Consider the following 20599-nt stretch of genomic DNA (forward strand, 5'->3'; position numbering starts at 1 on the left):
TTAATAACATATTACAATAAATAAAATAAATCATGCAGTAATCAATTATATTGTAACTAAGATTTACTCCAAAAAAAAAAAGAAAATTATATATTTCTCCATAGTAGTTAAGTTAATTTAAGTGTTAATTTATTGCTTTCTGCGTAATATGCATTATATTAACATAGTTTTTCACATAATTTATCTTATAAAAATATGTGTTTCGTTGATTTAACCGTCAGCGCATAGCAACATGTGTCAAGTTTATGCGGCTTTTTTAGCCTTTCAAACATTAAATGAATACTCTTCCGGTCACTTACTCTAATGGTTGACGGTTTGTTGGAATAATCGACCGGTTGGCATTTCAAGCTATATTCGCCCCACCAGCCGCCCATCATACACTGTAATACACCCATCAAGTAAAAACATATAGAAAAAAAGTGAGAAATCATTTGAAAGGTTTTTCGTATATTGAAGAATGAAATAAGAAAATTAAAACTGAGGAAACTTACACCATACGAATGATACAAATATTATTTTTTTCAAGTTATTTAATTATGAAGTTATGATAAAAAAAGTTATAAAGAAAGAAAAAGTTGAATGAAACATGATGATTGAAATAAATAAAATATTATGATATGAATTACACTGTAAAGTTAATTAAGATAATAATGAACGATTGTGTATAATTCTAGAAATACCTAGATCTCAATGAATTATTGTAATTTGACAATTCTTTAAGTTAAATCTATAATAAAATAAGAAGAAAAGTTCTTGAGTTTTAAGTAGATATAATTATTATTATATTTAAAAAAAACCCAAATACTTTTATGTTTCTCTGTATAATAAGATTTAACTTGGTCTTTATTTTAATTTTATTCAACGAATTTCTAATCATTGTCGAGTTTCAAGTCAAACGTAACAGTGTTGTTTTTAGTCCCTATACTTTTGTTTTATTAAGTAAAATGTTGTGGATAAAAGATTTTAGTAAATTTTTAATTCCTAAAAGTGTGAAAAGTACCTAAATAGTAATTTTTGTTTAATTTATTTAAACGAATTACAAACATGGTTATTAAAGTATTATTTGGTGAGCTACAATATAATAATTTAAAAATAACTTATGTGTAATATGACATAATAAAAGGCTTAAGAAAAAGCCCGTACCTCATAAAACAACCAAGTACTGAATATAACTTGAAAGAGATTGTACAAGATGAGCAAGGATCGCAGTTCCATTGGTTTTCGATTGGCCATTAGTCTTGGGCCTAAATGTTTAACAGTGTAAACATAAGAAAGACATATCAATGCCGTTGGCAAGGGATTGCTCATCAAAAACCAGTCTTTTGTACGGTCATCTAAATTTAACAAAAGAAAAATATATCTTAGTTAATCAGTCACAGCATAATTAAGAGTTAATAATTAAGAGAAGAATTTTGAATATTATAGTAATAATGAGGGAAATCTTTTGGTTGACCACATAATGGAATTAAACTAGGATATATAATCGATTTATTCTTGCACAACAAGAATGACTAATATTAAAAATACGTTAACGTACATTGTCAGACATTAAATCTTAGTTAAGTGATGCAAGAAAAAATTGTGCGGATCATTTAAGAAAAAAATTAAGTCTATGCGTTTATCTTAAAACGGCAATGTCTTATAATATTAATATTAAAAATAATCATGCAATTCGCATAGTGAATTTGGCTAATTTACTTTAAAGTACATTTGAAAATTAGCTTTTAAAACAATTTCGTCAATGTCGCAATTAAATTTATATAACGTGTAACACACCTCATTGTCGTTACGGAGTTCATAAAAAAGTGTTTTTTATACAGTCGACTAATTTTATTTAATTTTAAAGTGTTTATAAACAACTAAACATAAGAATGCCATTTAAGGTTTTTTTTCACATTTACAATGACATATAAAGAAAAACAAAATTTACATTTATAAAAGTACTGACGATTGATTGTTGATCCATAGAATTTCAAACTCTAGAATGTAATTTAACAAAAAACATTTATTTCAAAAACTCACCTCCGTATTTGTCGAAGAACCCTTGAACGGCACCCAATACTTGCGCCATGGTAACTTTATGATACGTTGTAGATTTTCAACAAAATTTTCTTTTACTAAAAATTACCTGCGAACACGTTAGTGAAAATTAAAAAAAAATCACAAGTTCATAAAAATATCGACAAATGTATTCGCGGTCAACGACAAGCTGCGAGTTCGTTCGGTTGTCAGTTCAGACGGCGAATCGCGACTAAAGCGTTTTGCTTCAGTACTAGTAACGCACACTGAACATTTCTTCAAACCGGACACGACTCACATACGACGCTCACTGCTGGCCGGTTCTAATAGGCAACAGCATAATATTTGTTGTTTGGCAGGGTCAAGATCGCGAGGGATGCAAGGTCGACATCACCAGAGCGACAAAACCCGTTTCAGAGTAAAATACAAATTGGCTGGTACAATTTTTGCGCGAGGTAATTAAACTAGAAAAGTTAGTTCATTTGTATTTCCACGTGACAGTATCATAGTTCGTACTTTAATATTACACCGAAATAAAATGTCATACGAATCTAACTGGATCGGCCGGCCGACTTGGCATTCTAAATTTATGCTCTTCTTCTGGAGGAGTATTCAAGAAAAACTGGTCGCTCACGCGGAAATAGATAACAATTGGAATTATGTTAAACTTAAATTTCATTAAATTTTTTACGCAGATATTTTAATAAATGAAAGAATATTGAAATGACGACACGCTTTCCAAGCAGTCAATGCGGTGAAAATGTTTTAGTAGTCTCAAAATTATATAAAAAAATTGTTTACAATGGCTATTAGTATTTCATTATAATAAATTTTCATATTATTAACAGTACAATATAATTACGAGTAATATTATTATTGTTGTTGTAACTGAAATGAGCGACGAACCTTTAAAAAGTGATATTGTATACAATACAACAAATAAAATGAAGAATATTGTCGCAATTCAAAAAATCTATACACGAGGTGATATTCAATGAACTATGCTAAATTATTTTATAATAATAGATTACATTTTTTTGTAGGGAATATAATTATTTCCTGAGAGGCTTATTCGCCTCGCCTTTCATTTGACTTCAATGAACAAGCAAATTTTGAGAAAACAGCCTATTCAATACTATACAAATAATTTATTTTAAATAATTTTTTAAGTTTTGGTTTACATTAAAAATATATTTCTTTTTATTTGTCTGTAATAAGAATATATAATTTAAATCAAATTAAGATATTTTATTTTTTCGAAATTTCATAATAACTATTTTATATTAATTTTTTTGCAGTACATTTTAATGGGTCGATAATAACTTTAGGATAAGTACTTATAGATAACAAACATAAAGTGAGTACATAGCGCGAGCCGAGTTCAGCTCGTATTAGTGTATTGTGCACTCCGCTTGCGTTCCATATATACTTTATGTATTAAAATGCTTATAAATTAATAAGTATTTGTTCTAAAGTTGTAATCGACCCAACATAATAACTTGTAAGATAAGGGCTCAAAAATAACTATTTTTTAAAATTTCAAAAAAATGTTTAAATAAAATGTATATTATTTTTTTCTATTAGTGATAAATAAAAAAAATGCTTACACGTAGTTCAAAAATTTTTAAATTAATTTGAAAAAGTAGCACAAAACACTTGCTAAATCAAAAGTTAATAATGATTTTAGAACCTGATGGGACATCCTTACTTATCATGTAATTTTAATGATTTAGATAAAAATGAGTAATACAATAGATAGACTTTAGCTAGTCATCAATACATTCATTAATCGAAAGAAAATCGTATGAGTGGCTAGTAGACTTTTAGATAAAAAAAAATCATATGAAATGTCTGGGATGCAAAAAAAATGTACCAAGATATTTTAGATGAGGTATACAGAATACATTCTGTAGGTATTCAAAAATTTGTAATCTGTGTGATTCTTAAAGAACTTATACGTTCTTAGCCGACTTATCAATAATTTATTACCAAAGCACTAAAAAATTATTTAATCACATAATATTTTCTATTAATACTTATTAAATCTCAAGACATATATTAGACGTAGATGTCTATGATCAAAACAGGTTATTAACAAAAAATGATTATAGAGCTGCAAAAGCTATTTACGATCATCAAATTCTGTTCTAAATGAATAATTTTTTTTATTTAGTGAAGTGCCTGAATAGTAGATATTAAAAAGATAATTAGCAATCATTTTTCTTGCTGGCCTCCAATTAGAAGGTCGACGAAAAAGACGAGTTCTTTGAGTTTACACTGAATATTTATTCAGTGTAAATATACGCGGTGATCAGGTACGAAACGGTTTTACTGTACACACCGGAACATGATTAAATAACATGATCAGCTACTAAAACCGATACAAATATTTAAAATTTAAATTAAATGTCTATTGAAAAGATTGTTTTGATTTCTACTATTTCCGTATAATAGGAAAAAGACCTTCGCTTATTTCGTCACTTCCATAATACAGTTAAATTTTATTAAGAAAATAATTTAAATAAGATTCATTGTGTTATTTTTTTCATGCCTGAGAAAATATACAGAGTGATTTCTTAACTACGCCACGTGAAATATTTTCGAAAATATTAAAACTAATCATTATTATTTTATTTTTTTAACAATAAAGATCCTTTATTGAGCTGCTTTACACGAAAAATGAATTTTCCATCCTTTATACTCGTATAAAACTTTATTTAAACTCGTAACTTTTGATTTTCAATATATTTCATGAAGCGTAGTTAAGTATTTGCTCTGTACAATGGGTACATCCAACACTATACTGTTAAAGCCATCCAATTTCATATAATAAAGATAATAAATCAGAATGACTAGCACCAGCTTAATATCAAATTGAATAAAAAAATAAAAACCAAATTGATTTCAAATTGAATTAATTCTTATGACAAATTGATTTTAATAACACCATATTTTAGACATAATAACGATAGTTAACAGATAATAGTATCTTATATCACAACCTTGTTTAATATTCAAATATAACATAAACATAAATAAAACACATTCTGTACTAGAAAAATTTATTTTTAAAAATAATGAGGAAACATAGATATTGTAAAATTTATAAAACAAACCGGAACTTCAAAGTTCCTGTATAAATTTGAGAATAATTTTATTAGTATATGCCTAATAAAAATAATATTGAAATATTTCAACAAATTTAGTTTATGAAGATCAAATAATAAAATAAACTCACCTGTGTTCTATTTGCGTCTCGCAAAAGACTATAATGATCATTGTGATCACGAAATAATGGATGTTGTATATTTTATAATTTTGTATATATGGTTAAACCTTGAGAGAATCGGGTCGGTCCGGTTTATAACTTTAATAATAAAACACCCTGTATATTTTCAATCTCTTCCTATATATTAGATATTACCCAAGAAGGGGGTAAAGAGGAAAATATGTTCCATGTTTGTAAAAACAAGTTGTGCCAGTGTTGAGTTTTTCATTATCAAGTTCATCATTAACTATTACATAAATCATGAAGTTGTCATATTCAAAATTAAATGTTTGATCTAAAATCTTAAGATAAACATTGTGTAAGTAGTAATGATCAGAACACAGAGGTGGACTTGCGTTAAATTGCTCCCTGAGCCGCCACCTATGCGATGTGGGCCGTTTAAATAGCAAAATTGTGTCAACTATACCTAACAATATATATATATAATATATATAATATATATATTATTATTTTTTAACCTTTCCAAAGTTTAATCATTTTCGTTGATAAGCGTTGATCTGTGTATATTCTGAATAATTTTATGTATTACTATTGACAAAAACAATTGAAAGTAAGTTGAATTTTTAATTATTATGATTTGCAAAGTATTAAAATTTTTTTTTAAATACCTATTTTATAATCGATAAAAAAATGTTTGAAGCGAACAAATTTTGTACCCCTTAAGTCGTTGGCCTTTCATCCACCCCTATCAAAACATTTTGAAAAAAATACTGAACAAAATTTTAAAGTATTTAGACCGACAGTATTTAGAACACGTCGAACAACATTACATGATATAAAATGCTTTAAGCAACACTGAGTGAATCATAAAATAACATAAGAAATATACACACAACAATAATGCACAACGTCTATTATGTACTTTTAATTCATCACAGGCATTCTCTATACTCAAAACAATTTAATTTTCATAAGTTTTATATTATTTACTTATATACGCTACTTTTAACAATTAACTAAAATTATTACTCAAGAAACAATTCAAATGTCTGTTGAAAATTATACCATTACTCATCTTTGTTCTTTCCCAAATGATTTCCTAATATACAAGTAGACAAAACATCATTAAATTATTACAAATAGTGATTAGTTGTTTTATTGCTGTTATATTAAATTTATATACAATATTTAAAATATAAACCCGATCTGAAAATCGAATTTGACTAAAAAAATTACCAAGTTATTATAATTTTTATTTTATAAACATTATATATAAAAAAAATTTATTTGTCTCTTATCTCGTCCAAGTAATTAAATATAACGGAAATAATGTATTCTTCATAAAAACTTGCTCATATTTAAATATTAATACACAAAAAATTAATATGATTCGTTTTAGTATTTTGTTTTCACGGTTATGCGACCAATCAATCATGAAATTCTTCAAAAAACACAAAAAAGTCAATTATTTTCACATAAATGTAACAACACCTGTCATATAAAACAGGTATTCATTCGTGGAATTAACGTTTTTTAATTTTTAATAAATTGATCAATTAAAGTCAGTTGGAAAAAATATTTTATTTATTAGCATCATTCTTAGAAAAATACCACAAATTAGGTATGACTTGGCAACACACAAATGTTTTCATGAATTAGTAATCAAGACAATATCATCAAAACGTGTAATCTAAAATGTTTTACTTTAATTTATGTTATACTTGAATATAAGTACACAGTTTTCTTCACTTACAGGTCTAAGGCATAGACTCTATGCCATTTTGAAGTTTTATTAATAATTATATGATTTTGATTATTAATACATGTGAATATTTATCAAAGTATCAGGTTTTTTTAAACCTCTTTTCCTCAGCGTTTAGTAATTTTGATTTATAATTGCATATCCTAACACAGAAGTGCTTAATTTTAGCCATCTAATATGAACATGTAAAACATAACTAACTACTCAGTAGAACGTTAATCGAATTCCGATATTCTTACACACAACCTGCTCTCAGTCAAACTGTAGACCCCCTCATTACTCTACATCACTAATTAAATGCTTAAATAATAGATGTTTAAATAGCGAACTGAAAAAATTTATATTCTCATACTAGTTACAATGTATTGTATATTAAATACTTGTATATTATTTAAATTTCATAAATACCGGTTTTTGATTTGTGAAAACTTAAAATAAATATTTTATTATTTTATATTTATATACTGCGAGTTAGTCAATTAAAACAAAACTAATTAAAATATAACCTTGAACATGGTTTAAGTAAATGAAATAGGGGATGCAGTAGCGAAACCAGAAAATAATTTTTTTTTTTTTGAGAGAGGAATATTTTTTTTTGCTCATCAAATTTTTTTACTTTGAATTATTACTTAAGAAAACTCAAATGAGCAAAAAAAAAGGATCATCGTCATCTTAAAGTTCAAAAATCGCAATTCATTATGAAGAAGTTACAATCTCTATTCTCCCTAGTCACTCTATTGAGGGATGCACATATAATATCAAAAATCTCTCAGAGAAATGATATAATTTTAACCAATGATTTTTTACAAGAAAATCTAATAACGAATATCTGTTTTTGATGAATATCTCATTTTGCTCATCTTTCTCATTAGACATAATTTTCGATAAAAAAAAAATAAAGAGTATTGTCTAATTTAGAAGGAAAAGCTCAAGCTTCTGAGCTCCACATAAAATACGCCATGATAACATCAAATCATCATTTTAAAAAATTATTTTTTCAAAATCTTCAAAAAAATTCAAAAAAATCTTTTTTTCTGCAATAATATAATTATAAAAACACAAAAAAAAATCACATTTAGGAATCATAATCAGGAATATAAACGATTAGTGTTATTAGTGTAATAAATACTATGGTAATGATGCTATAGAAGTAATATTACAATAAATATGTAATAATGTTTAGAAAATTCAATAAATGTTTACTGAATATTTTATACTATTTATACTGAAAAATTATCATTTGAAAATATAATTTGTTTCTGTTTTTTTTACTTAAATTAAATTATAAATGAATAAGAAGCATAGGGAATGTGAAAATTAATACTTATGGATTTCGTACTAGTATACAATTGTTTAAGCTTAATCATACTGATAATATTCGTGTAATGTTATGGTATTCTAAATAATTAATAAAAATTAAGTAGCTGATCTGAAATGATATGATGACTTATCCAGGGTCATTAAATTTATAAATCGGAACACAAGCTTATTGACGATACAATATTTCGAAACATTCTGCATATGGTAGACTCTTGTTTCATCTGAATAATAATAATACGCAAGAGTGTGGAAATCTATGATAATTAATAGTTACATAAATTACAGTTTAAATATGTCAAGAATTAGCGTAAAAAAATAATTGACGATAGTTGATATGTTAAAAAGTAATTGTAATTTTTCAAAAAGAAGGTTAAACGCAAGTCTTGTCCTACGTTACGGATCGAAGAAAAACGTTCGGCAAATAAAACAATGTAAAATTTTAACGATTTTGAAAAAAAAAACATGAATATTTTATATTCTTTTACGAGATTAAAATAAAACAAGTTTAAACAGTTAATTTATAAAGTAAAATTAGAATGGAACGTTAACATTAATTTGACCAAAATTGACATGACAAAATTATAGACTATTTTTAATGACGAACAAATATTATGTAAACTTTATTTGTATAAATTAAGAAATAAAACCCTCAGAATATTTTTTGTACGGTAATCAATTCATTGTTACTCGGATTAAATTAAATTATAATTGTAATACATATAAAAATTTAACACAGTTAATTAACATTTTATAAAAACTTATGAAAAAAACTAATTTATTAGCTATTTAACGGTCATGAATTAATAAATATTTTTAATGACCCAACAGAAATTACCGGAGGAAAATTCGTGATCACAAGATATTATCATAGATAAATGTTTTCGTGATCTATGATATCTATTAGTCTAATGAAACACTAAAAAGTTTTATAGAACTGACAACTATGACGTCAAAGACATAACTAATAATAAAATAATATTTAACCAACTTATAAAACGTTATACGGCAATACGGAAAATGTGATTAAGTTTAGTTTTGCTGTTATTACTTCAATTATTGTTGTTGCAAAATAATATTTCTATGTTATTAAATTTAATTAAAAGTATAGGATGACTGAATAGAATCACCTTCTTTTTATTTATATGATTGTAGTTAGTACTAATGCATTTTAATGGCCTCGTTTATACGGTAATGTAATATAATACTGATACTAAAATTCAGAAGAAAAATTGCTGAATATGTAAATAATTATCCTGAGTATTACACTTCGATAATAAATTTTGTTATCAAATCCAAATACAGAGTGATTGTTTTAGCATGAAATATTTATTTTCTTAAAGAAATTATGATCTCTTGTTTTATTTTTATCAATTTATCAATCATTAAGTATATTTTATATTCCTCCCTACTTATTTTATAAGAATATCAACTTTATTTTTTAAACGAGAACATATACAATTAACTAGCTTATTTTTTTAATAACTTATGCATTTGTAGATAACATTAAAATCATATTTTAATATTAATTTTTTTTTAAATAGCCAATTTTTAGTACATTTCTTGTTTAATGATTAATGTGTCAAGTCAATAGCAACTTTAGAACAAATACTTATTGAGTCACAAGCATTTTAATACACAGAGTAAGTATGTAACACAGGTGAAATGTCTTATAAATATATACCAGTACGAGCAGTACCCACTTGAACTATATACCACGGTAAAAATTAAAAATGCTTATAACTCAACATATTGAGTTATAGTAATTATTGAGTGATTATAATTACTCGACCTAAATTTGTTAGTAACTCAAGATGAGTTAACTCGTGTAATGTTTTAATTGCATTAGGAAACAAATATTTTGATAATTCACTATATAAATTTTCATTGCATATTTCATTATTCTTATGAAAGTCATTTGCTTAAATATATTTTGTTAACTATGCATATCATGCAAATATTAGGAATTTAATGTCGATCAATGATTACCTATGATAAAATACATGCTTACAGTACATACTACTGTTGCATATTTTAAAATTGTAATTAATTTCCGTTGATAAATAGACTGTTATTATTAGTACAGCGTCAACATTATCTATTTTATCTAATTTTTTTGCAATACAAGTTTAGTTTAATATTAGTTTAATAAAAATTACATTTAAAAAATAAGTACATTAACCTTTAATCGAACATAATTTAATTTGTATGTTTACAGAGTCAATCACCTGATGGCGAAAAACACATACGAATTATGTTCAATCGGTTGTCCTTCATATCGCATACATAAAGTATACTCTTTCTCTTTATTTTTTGAGACTATAATTTGAATTTTTTTATTCAGATGAAGAATTATTTATGCTCGTTGGTAGAAACAAATAAATATTTGGTTCAGTGCATTTATCATGAAAAATAATCTATTTACGTAAGAATACATACATATTTCAAAAAAATTATTTCATTAAAATTCCAAAATTTACAATATGAAATTAATCACATTGATATACAATACTGCGTTAAAAGCTTTGGTCCGACACGTGTATAAACGATTTGTTATTTAAGCTGCTAAGCCAATCAAATTATATATTTTTTTTTTTACGTAATAACAAGAAACGGTATAAGTAAAACATTTTCAAATTACATTGTCATAAAAAATAAGTCAAACAAATTTTTTAACTTCTAACTAAATGACAGCTCAAAAGCAAAAAAAACTATTTTTATTAATAACGATAAAAGAATTTATACTGAACGGTTTTTTTTCCAACGTATATTTTTATGACACTCATAGTTATATTATAGTTATGAATATAAAATCACCTGTTGTAATAAAACGTGTATAATTCAAATATATTTTTCGATTATCCCGAAAACCCATAAAAACTAAGCTACGGACTTGAGCTGTACAAACGACGAAAATTGTCGTTAGAAGAGTTTTCATTTTGTTGATAAGAGTCCATCATAAATATGGCAAGCTGTTAGTAAAACACTACTACACACACCGGAGATTACTTGGCTCTGGGCGGATCACTACTCATTAGGATTTAATTTTAATTGACGTTCAGTGATTACTTGTAACAATATTTAAACGCCATCGACGTAGGTAAGTAATTACTTGTAATACATATCTAACCATAATACTAGGTCTTGACAAAATGGGTTAATTCTATGGCATTAACGATTAAGTGTGACAGACAAAATTGCAGCATTGGTCGTCACAACGCCGGACTACATACCACCTACTTAGACCAATAGCGTCGTTGACAAATCGCGTCCTGTAATCGTCGCGCGTACATCGAATGTCATTCAGACGATGGCCGAAACGTGTCAACGGAACCAATACCGACTATGCAACTGACGGCCGTCGTAATCAGCTACAGAAAACAATTCCAATGTGTTTTACTAGAACGTCGACGGAGAGAGCACAACTATAATGTTACACTGCAACTATTATTATTATTATTATGTACACCAACAGTCGCGTTATGAATTTTCGCTCCAAGTCGTAACGATATGCCAAAAAAAAATAAAGTAAAATTAAATAACAATAATTCTATCGGACATAAATTGTTGTTTCGATCAAGTCTCTCCTACAACGCAAACGTACTAATTATTGAGAGCGTAGGAAGACATTCGAAAGCGCGAATGAACGTGTTTCAGCTACCGTTAGTGTTGATCGATTCGTATTCGAAATTATAAATTCGACGTCAACGCCGAAAACTGAGAACAAAATCATGTTGAAGTTTAGGTCTAGGTCATACTAGTTGAGTAAACGTGGTTTGAACGGTAGCCGTAAACTGCATACTGTAAATGCGTATCGCATTAACATGCGTAAGCTACGACCTATTGAAATTCGCGTATATAAATACGTGTTTATAATTATAACTTCACGAAGTAAAACGTCAACAATTGCCTAATGAAGTCCGCATTTTTAAAGCGACCAGACACGGCGGCGTGTCTGCATAAGGGACAGCTGCGTCAGGGCGCAAAGGCGTAATAATATTAATAATAATAACTGTTCGACCCGATACAACTCGGGTACGTAACGTTATTTACAATTATGTGATTGCGTTTATGCATATTCTAAGTTTTTTAAGTTTTTTTCGGGATATGTATATAACACATACGTATATATTTATATATAACACACACGTTAGGGAGGCATTAAATACAAACTGTCCCGGGGCTCTTAAACCATTAATACGCCACTGGGCAGACGACGTCAGTCGGGAAAACTATTGACAGACAAACCATTGCGCTCACTTTCGATACACTCGTCGGCCTCTTCGGTTCTACCGACTCGAGATAGCGTTTTTTTTTTGTTTTTGTTTTTTTTTCTTTTCGTCACACATTTTTGACCTATTTATATAACCAGCCGATGCCGAACGCGTGTAATCGCATTTTGCGAGTTTGCACATTTTCAAACGGAAATCGATCGACGAAACAAATACTCCTCTATACTGTAAATTACACCACGTCGGCTCGCACCAAAAGACAAAGTGCACTTGTCTCAGCAAAAAAACGCTATGTAAATAATTAAATAACAGAAAGAATTAATAATAAGACAAAAAAAAAAAGTCGTAGTCGACGACCTCGAATGATAGTTAATGATTTTACACGGGATTGTTTTGCACACTAGAAATTAATAATACTATTATCATACATTAACATTAAATATTAGCCCGGGGAAGACTTAATACAAATTAATGGCCTATGCTAAAACTTGTTTAACGAGTGTAAGTGGTAAGGATAAGAAAAAAACAAATGCTCAGAATAAAACGCCGTGAGGGTTTTCCAACAATTTCGTCATCTGATCCTGTCCATCTATACGACAATCGGTAGTCATGTTTACTGTAAAAAAAAAATGCGCGTAAATCGAATCGATTCGCTCAGAGCAAAAACAATCACATGATTGACGTATCGCTTACGATCGTGCGATTATTTAGCGCGGACGTTGCTAACGACGTTTAGATAGCCGTCGCTCGACTATAATTAAATCAACCCATTATAATTCAATATTTACTAATTATGATTTGATTGCGTCTGGTAATTGCCGCGGGTGTTTTAATAACACAGTACGCTATTAGTATGTAAAATACAATTGTTAAGTGTTAATTAGCATTGTACAAATAATCGTCACATGGTTACATAATAATACAAATGAATATCGATTTCATTTTACGAGTCACCATACCTTATGACTTGATTTTTTCGCTGAAAAAGCCGGTAGCGGTCTAAATCGGGTGGACTCGTAACTGGTATTATCACATCGGCGGCCTCTCTACGGCCGTCTAGGTCGGTGTTGGTGTACTAGGGCGCACGCTCTCGACCGGGGTGGTTGTCAGGATCCTATCATGGTTTGTGTGCACCGACGGCTATGCTATACTTGTTCGCGTTGCAAGTACTCGTTGCGCGAGCGTGAGATGACGCTGTCGCCGATTGTGATAACGCGTTGATAGCAGTAATGATTCGAATGAGAGAAAAAAAACTATCGGTACGGCACACCGTCGTGGTTTTAGATTAAAAATCAAAAGACGACTCCTAATCGGATCAAAATTTGGACATTTCCTTTACGACTGTGGTGACTGTTGTGCGATAACGGTGCGTGGCGCTGTTCGTACGACGACTGGCGGGCAGCTGATCCGACGGTTACCGGCCCCACTACGGCGGCGCCACCGAACGAGAAAGTACTAAATATCGGCAATAGCACATACAAGCGCACCCGCGCACGCTCTTACCAGCGGTCGAGGAGAGTGAAAAGATAGTACGGAGATTTTCAAAAATTAGGTTCACCACCAAAAAAGCAGCTAGATGTGTTTTGAAACCTACACATACATGGCTAACTTCTATTGGATCGAGCCAAATGGGTGTCGAGTGCGCGGTAAGAGTAAAATATCTGGACAAGGTTACTCAGCGACTAAGCTTATTATAAATACTTATGTTCGGCAAGAAAAAAAGTGTTTAAAAAACACCAAAGATTACCGACCCAATAGTTTAACATGAGGCTTAAGAATAATCACCTCGTTCTATTAACATCCAAATTTTAATTAAAACATTTTTTTACCTTTATCCTTTACTATTTACCAAGATTTTTCATCGTCATGCCGTTGTATGTTATATAGGTCGCCACGTAACAGCGTTAAATCATATTAACGTCTATTGTCTACCAACTAAAATAGTGTTCACGACTAATCCATTTAATAATCAATATATGGTTTTTTTCGATTGGCGAATCTAAAACATTTCCAGAGACAACTGTTTTGAATATATTCGCAATCTCGAAATGGTCTAGTTATAAATAAATATTAAATATCTGCGATATTAAAAAAATTAATACTTATTATTGACGGGAAAATCAATTAAGGCATAAAACTTTAAATTCAAGGTTTCTCAAAACTATAAATACACTGTCGAATATATGAATTATAACGATTCAATGGTAATAAACAACAAACAAAAAATAGGTATGTAATAAGTAGAAACAACATTTTTAATTCAGTAGATTTATACTTACATGAAATTCTTACAGAAAATTGAAAACTAATGCAAAAACATTAATATTAATATAATATATAAAAATACAGTCATTTTGAATTTTAATTACACTAAATATTTATTAAAACTAAAAAATAATTACACGGTCTTAAAGTTTAGTAAGTGTAGTTTCATAAAAATATTGTAAATATTAAGTAGTATTCTGGTAACAATGTGGTTATTGTTTGAAACGACATATTAACTTATATATCGAATGACACAATTTGAATTTTAGGCATACACGATGTAAATCGATGATAATATGATAATGTATTAGATCTTTGACTATTTTTTTTAAACGTAAAACTATATACAGCTCATATAGTACAAACAGTTGCCAAGATATTCACATACATTGACGATTAGTGCTAGTGACATAATAAAAATTTAACCACAATATAATTATATATACATTTAATATTATAAATATATCCAAAATTCAAGCTTATTTTAAAATCTTTATGTTTATAAGTAAAAGAAAAAACGGTAGCAACGTGTGGACATGGCATAGATGGGACAAGTATAGATGATATCTATCAGTGACTAAAATCACTATCATAAGAAACGTTTTAATTCCCCTTGTATAAATTCAAAAAAAAAGTATGTAGTATGAAAGATGTACATAAAAAGTATTTATAAAAAAAAAATTTATTGACCATACATTTTTGAAAAAATTATAGCAATATAAATAAAAAAATAAAAAATAGAAATGGAAAATTTTTTCACAAAAATCGTACGTTTTTCTTTAACTTTAATGTCCGTTTTCACCATAAGTCCATTGGTCAAATTATTTTTTCAAAATAAAGTATACTACATAAGTTTTAATTTAAGGGTTATATAAAAGTGTCAGTATTTCTGGAAAGTTTTCAAAAGTTAAGTTATGAAAGTTAATTTTTTGTGGAAAAGATGTCATTTTGAAAGGGTCAAAGGTTTACAAAAAATTTACTAAATCATAGGTAAATACCTAAGATATCTATAAAATAAATTATGTTGATTTGATCATTTTTAAAAAAGTTATGGCAGTTTAAAGGAAAACATTGAAAAAATGTCGAAAATTAACAATTTTTAAAATTGCAATTTTTTTGTGGGATTCCCCCATTTACGAGGAACGAGGGAAATTTTTTCAAATTTAAGGGTAATATCTTCGATTAGACACAATTTGTGATCTTTTGACGTATTGTTCATCAAAATCGGTTTAGTGAAAGCTGAGAAAAAACAGACACAAAGATATAACACGTCATACTAAAATTAATACCTTCTTAGCTTCGCATCGAAGCTAAAAAAAAAATTTTAATTTTCGAACTCGTTTATTTTTTACACAAATAAATATTAATATTCAAATGACAAAGTTTAAATTTTCATAGATTTTGATAAAAATGTAATTACAATGATTTCATTATACAACAACAAAAAAAATATCACCCAATAAGAAATTTTTCAGAAATCGATATTTAAAATAAAATAAAGTAATAAGATTTATATAAATACGAGTCTAAGCGAGCCAAAAGGAATCGTGTGCACAATGTAGTTATTATACAAATTAGCAAATCTAAGATATTACAAATATTTTTTATAGAAGCAATTAAAATTATATTCGATTTTATTCGTTCAAATAATATTTCAAAGTAAATTAAAAAAAAGTTTTTTACCAAATTAAAGTTTTAGATTAACGTTTGATTTACAAACAAATTTAACTCCTAAATCTTATTTGATACAATTGTTAAAATCTATGCCGTCTATAGTACGTAAATGTGACTAGGATTGAACATTTTAATCTAAACATTGCTTTGATATGAAACTATAAACACAACGAGGAGAAGAGTTAAGCCCTCCAGTTAATTAGTTTTTTCCCCAAGTTAAGAAAATTACATTGATTATCATATAAAGTATAAGGTTGGGAAAAGACATTTCAAAAGAATTATTTTAGCTGTGACAATACCTGTAGCAACATTCCTAGGGAGTGGGGTATTACAGTTACAAACATGTTTGGTGATCTTTTTCTCACTGAAAATGAAGGAAAAAATACCCAAATAAATGTTCACATAAAATTCAAAAATCTCTCTTTCTACAATTAAAACTAAAATTCACGTTATAAGACTTAATCGCACATTTCTGATTCACAAGACACGCTATATTTCGTCCTAAACCTTAATGTTTATTTAAATAGTCTCCTATTAAAAAAACGGTAGCACAGTGGGGTCACGGCATAGTAGAGACATTGCATAGTAGGGTCCAGTATAGATTTAATCTGACAGTGATTAAAATCACTATCATAAGAAACGCTTCGATGCAAATCTGTAGNTAAAAAGTGTTAATGTTTTATATTGAAGAGTAGAACTGTTTTCTTATCAATCAAATCTAGTTTTTGTCAAAAGTTAAAATTTTCCAAGGTCTTTCTTTTAAAAAGTTTATAAAATAATTACAAAAAGAATTTAAAATATCAAATGTTTACAAACAAAAGATACAAAATTATAATTGGTATATTAAGATAATCTAATGATAGGAGGTTCACTAATTACCTATAAGTCAATCACTTGTTTATCGGTTTTTTTACATAAGACAACTGTCTAGTTACATACTATTAGTAATCAAACAGCTGGATAATAATATCATATTAATGAGTTGTTCTGAAGATTTAAATCGATTAGCGGAATTTAATAGGCCGAGACGACCTCATGCACACAGTAATGGTAAAAGAACAATCTTACCGAATTGGTTTGGCAAGGTTTCTTTTTACTTAAAATTGTTTTATTTTACACCCTTTATGTCATTAGACTGTATTGAGATTTCAAGGCATTAAATCAACTAAATATAATAGCATGAACTTTAAAATATAAAACGTAACTTGATTAAATTTATTAATTAAATTTAAACTATTTAAATTAACTAGACAATTTTAAAATATTCTTATGACATATTTTTTTTAAATACTAACGTACAAGACTTTAAAGTTTGGTAAAAATATTTTCATCGTAATAATTGTTCTATAGTCTAATGATTTTTTTTTTACAGATTTAAGTGAATACATAAATGTAAACAATAGCGTACATCATTAGATAAGTAAAGTACAAAAAAACCACTTTAGTCTACAACGAAAAATTTACTGTAATTATTAATCAAATAATTAAAACAGATTGAAAAAAATTGAAATTTTTAAAATTTTTTCAGAAAATCTTAATTTAAAATAAATATTAATTTTGAATAAAAAAAAGTGAGCTCGTACGACAGATTTTTTATTAAATAATCATCACAGCCAGTCTCTTTCATTTTTATTACTTAATAGACATAAAAGTAACAACGGTTACAAACAAAACGATAGATATATAACCTAAGTCGAAAAAAAAACATGAATAACGAATAAAAATAATTATTTGTTACTATCATAATGGAAAAAATAACTTAAAGAAGCATATCATACTTTATATTTTAACAATTAATTTTTACAATTCTCTAATACTATAAAATACTGGAGATCTTAGGAATCATTTGATATAAACTCCTTATTTTATAAATTTAGAAAACATGAGGTTTTTTACATTAAAATACACTGTATTATATTATTTTATAATAAATTATAGTATAATTACTAGTGTTTAAAAAGGAGATCATACTAAAAATATTTTTAATAACTTTGACACATCTACTCAGTTATTAAATCCACACAGAAGATATTTTTAATCTGATAATAATTTCAAATTGTTAAACATAATTCGCCACAAATAATTTCTTTAATTTTCTCACAATTTTTAAATAATATTTATTTTGCCAAACAAGCAATTATAAATCATAGTACCATAAGAAAGAAAATTGATGATATAGCAATTTTTTATATTTTTTTATTACGTAGGTAATTTTTCTATTTTCAGACCATGACCCCGTTGTTGAACAAATGGTGTACTAATGTTAAAGTAACCTTGAAAAGGAAATTTCATACAAGAATAGTGCGTGTACTTCTTCAACTATGAGAACGTAATATTTAAACAAAAGAAAAATTCGCAGTTCAAATAAAGTGCATTATTTTATCATAGCTTCGCTTTTCTCATACATACTCATGTTATGTTTATGGATAAAATATTTAGATTTTGCAAAGCGCACAGATGACCGCGTAATGCACATAACAACATACAAGTAAGAGACGGCAAACAATTTATTATGTAATGAATCATAACAATAATAATAAGTAGGTAAACTAGCAACAGTCTTCGGTCATATCAAGTACGCCATTACCTCAAGTCTAGGAAATCACACGTTCGAACAGTCGGTCACAATATAGGACATGTTATAATTACAAGCAATCTATTAACGACTTAAAGTTACAATAAAACCGAATTTACATTGCATGACGACCAGTTTATACTCACCAATCTATAGTACTAATCAATTCATATGTTAAACATGCGAATAAAACTATCAAATAATTAATTAATCACTTCTAAGATCAAAATTAAACTGATTAATTTAAAAATAATGTGAATTTATAAAAACGAGATAGTTAGTATACTAGACTGACTAAAACAACAAAAAACATTTTTTTTTGTTTTACCAAGAATCAATAATACACACCAAAAGAAGGTAGCCATCCTCCACATTTGAGTTTTTTTAAGCTGTTCTTCCCATTTAAATAAAATGGAACTTATGTATAAAATCGATAAATTTTTAAAAACAACAAAAAAAATTAATTTTTTAAATTATATACGAATATTTCAAAAATCAATTTTAATTTTAAAATTTAAAAAATAACTCAAACATTTAAAAGCTCATAGCTTGTTAGTAACACAAAATTTAAGGAAGCTCAAAAATGTTGGGCGGTTAAATTCCTATCTATTTCTGTCAATGGCGATGTATTCGGTTTTTCAGTTAGTAAAAAATACGAAAGTATCAAAATATATCCGTTTTTATGTTTAATAAAATATCATCATTAATTCACACAAAATAAAAAGGAATTCATTTTTTAACAATATATCATACCTATATATTGTGGTTTTGTGTTTACTAAAGCAAATTTCAAGAAACAAAAAATGTAGTTACTATTATTTTTATTTCACGCAAAATAAAATAATTAATATGAATTAGTTAGATGAAAACTTTACTATTAGAGGTACTATAGTAACTTACTTGCACTAGTAAATCGTAGACATTTATTACAACCTTCAAACAAATATAGTTGCAAACATTAAAACATATTTATCACTTAAAATCTTTAGGAGCACTAATGTGTGTAACTTTGGTGATAATGTACTTCTACAATCGTAAACGCACATACAAATAAACAGTGTCATACAATATAATAATAAATTAAAAATTGACTGTATGTGCGAAAAAAACGATATCCAAACAATAGTCTTGTTAAAACTTTATGAACTATTATTGATATAAATTAGACGTATACAACGGTGTAACAAAAAATAATTACTTTTATAATAAATTAAACTTTATGAAATTCACAACCTTGAAAAAATTACCCCGAATTGGAATTAACATTAATTTGATATAATTTTAAATTTGCCATTAATTAAATAATTAATTTGAACGTCCAAGGATTTGTATGAATAAACTTAAGAATTTTTTGAACAACTTATCATTAATATTAATTATCTTAATATAAAATTATGTTATATTTATATAAAATATATTAAAATATTTTTAAAACAGCTTAATTCAAAGTTATAATTCCTAAAATCTTAAGTGATCATAACATTTTTACATATCATAAATTACTTTTTTTTAATGCAGAATAAGTT

The 20599-nt window shown here is 27.3% G+C and overlaps 1 protein-coding gene and 1 long non-coding RNA gene across 8 annotated transcripts in view; one reads left to right on the top strand and one right to left on the bottom strand.

Moving 5' to 3' along the window:
* LOC126903001 (elongation of very long chain fatty acids protein AAEL008004-like) overlaps positions 1 to 20599 on the bottom strand; it is a 37253-nt gene that overhangs the window by 6154 nt on the left and 10500 nt on the right. The window contains exons 1-4 of one of the 6 annotated variants that reach the window (XM_050680869.1): positions 13519 to 13651; positions 2023 to 2128; positions 1144 to 1334; positions 300 to 380 (exon numbers count right to left, since the gene is read on the bottom strand). In XM_050680869.1, the coding sequence (XP_050536826.1) occupies positions 300 to 380; positions 1144 to 1334; positions 2023 to 2071 (321 nt within the window). In that variant the 5' untranslated portion in view covers positions 2072 to 2128; positions 13519 to 13651. Of the gene's footprint in view, positions 1 to 299; positions 381 to 1143; positions 1335 to 2022; positions 2431 to 5257; positions 5277 to 13518; positions 13652 to 20599 lie in introns of those variants that run through there. The other 5 variants (XM_050680870.1, XM_050680868.1, XM_050680867.1 and 2 more) reach the window with 5 other exon arrangements.
* LOC126903002 (uncharacterized) lies at positions 14066 to 19861 on the top strand. Of its 2 annotated transcripts, none has more exons than XR_007703399.1 (3): positions 14066 to 14205; positions 17871 to 17963; positions 18725 to 19861. It is a non-coding gene; the product is annotated as an uncharacterized LOC126903002 (long non-coding RNA). The 2 variants fall into 2 exon arrangements; XR_007703400.1 differs by lacking the exon at positions 14066 to 14205 and adding an exon at positions 14572 to 14788.

This window comes from Daktulosphaira vitifoliae, unplaced genomic scaffold (assembly GCF_025091365.1).
Source record: "Daktulosphaira vitifoliae isolate Bord-2020 unplaced genomic scaffold, ASM2509136v1 Scaffold_3, whole genome shotgun sequence".
NCBI classification, from domain to species: Eukaryota; Metazoa; Arthropoda; class Insecta; order Hemiptera; family Phylloxeridae; genus Daktulosphaira; species Daktulosphaira vitifoliae.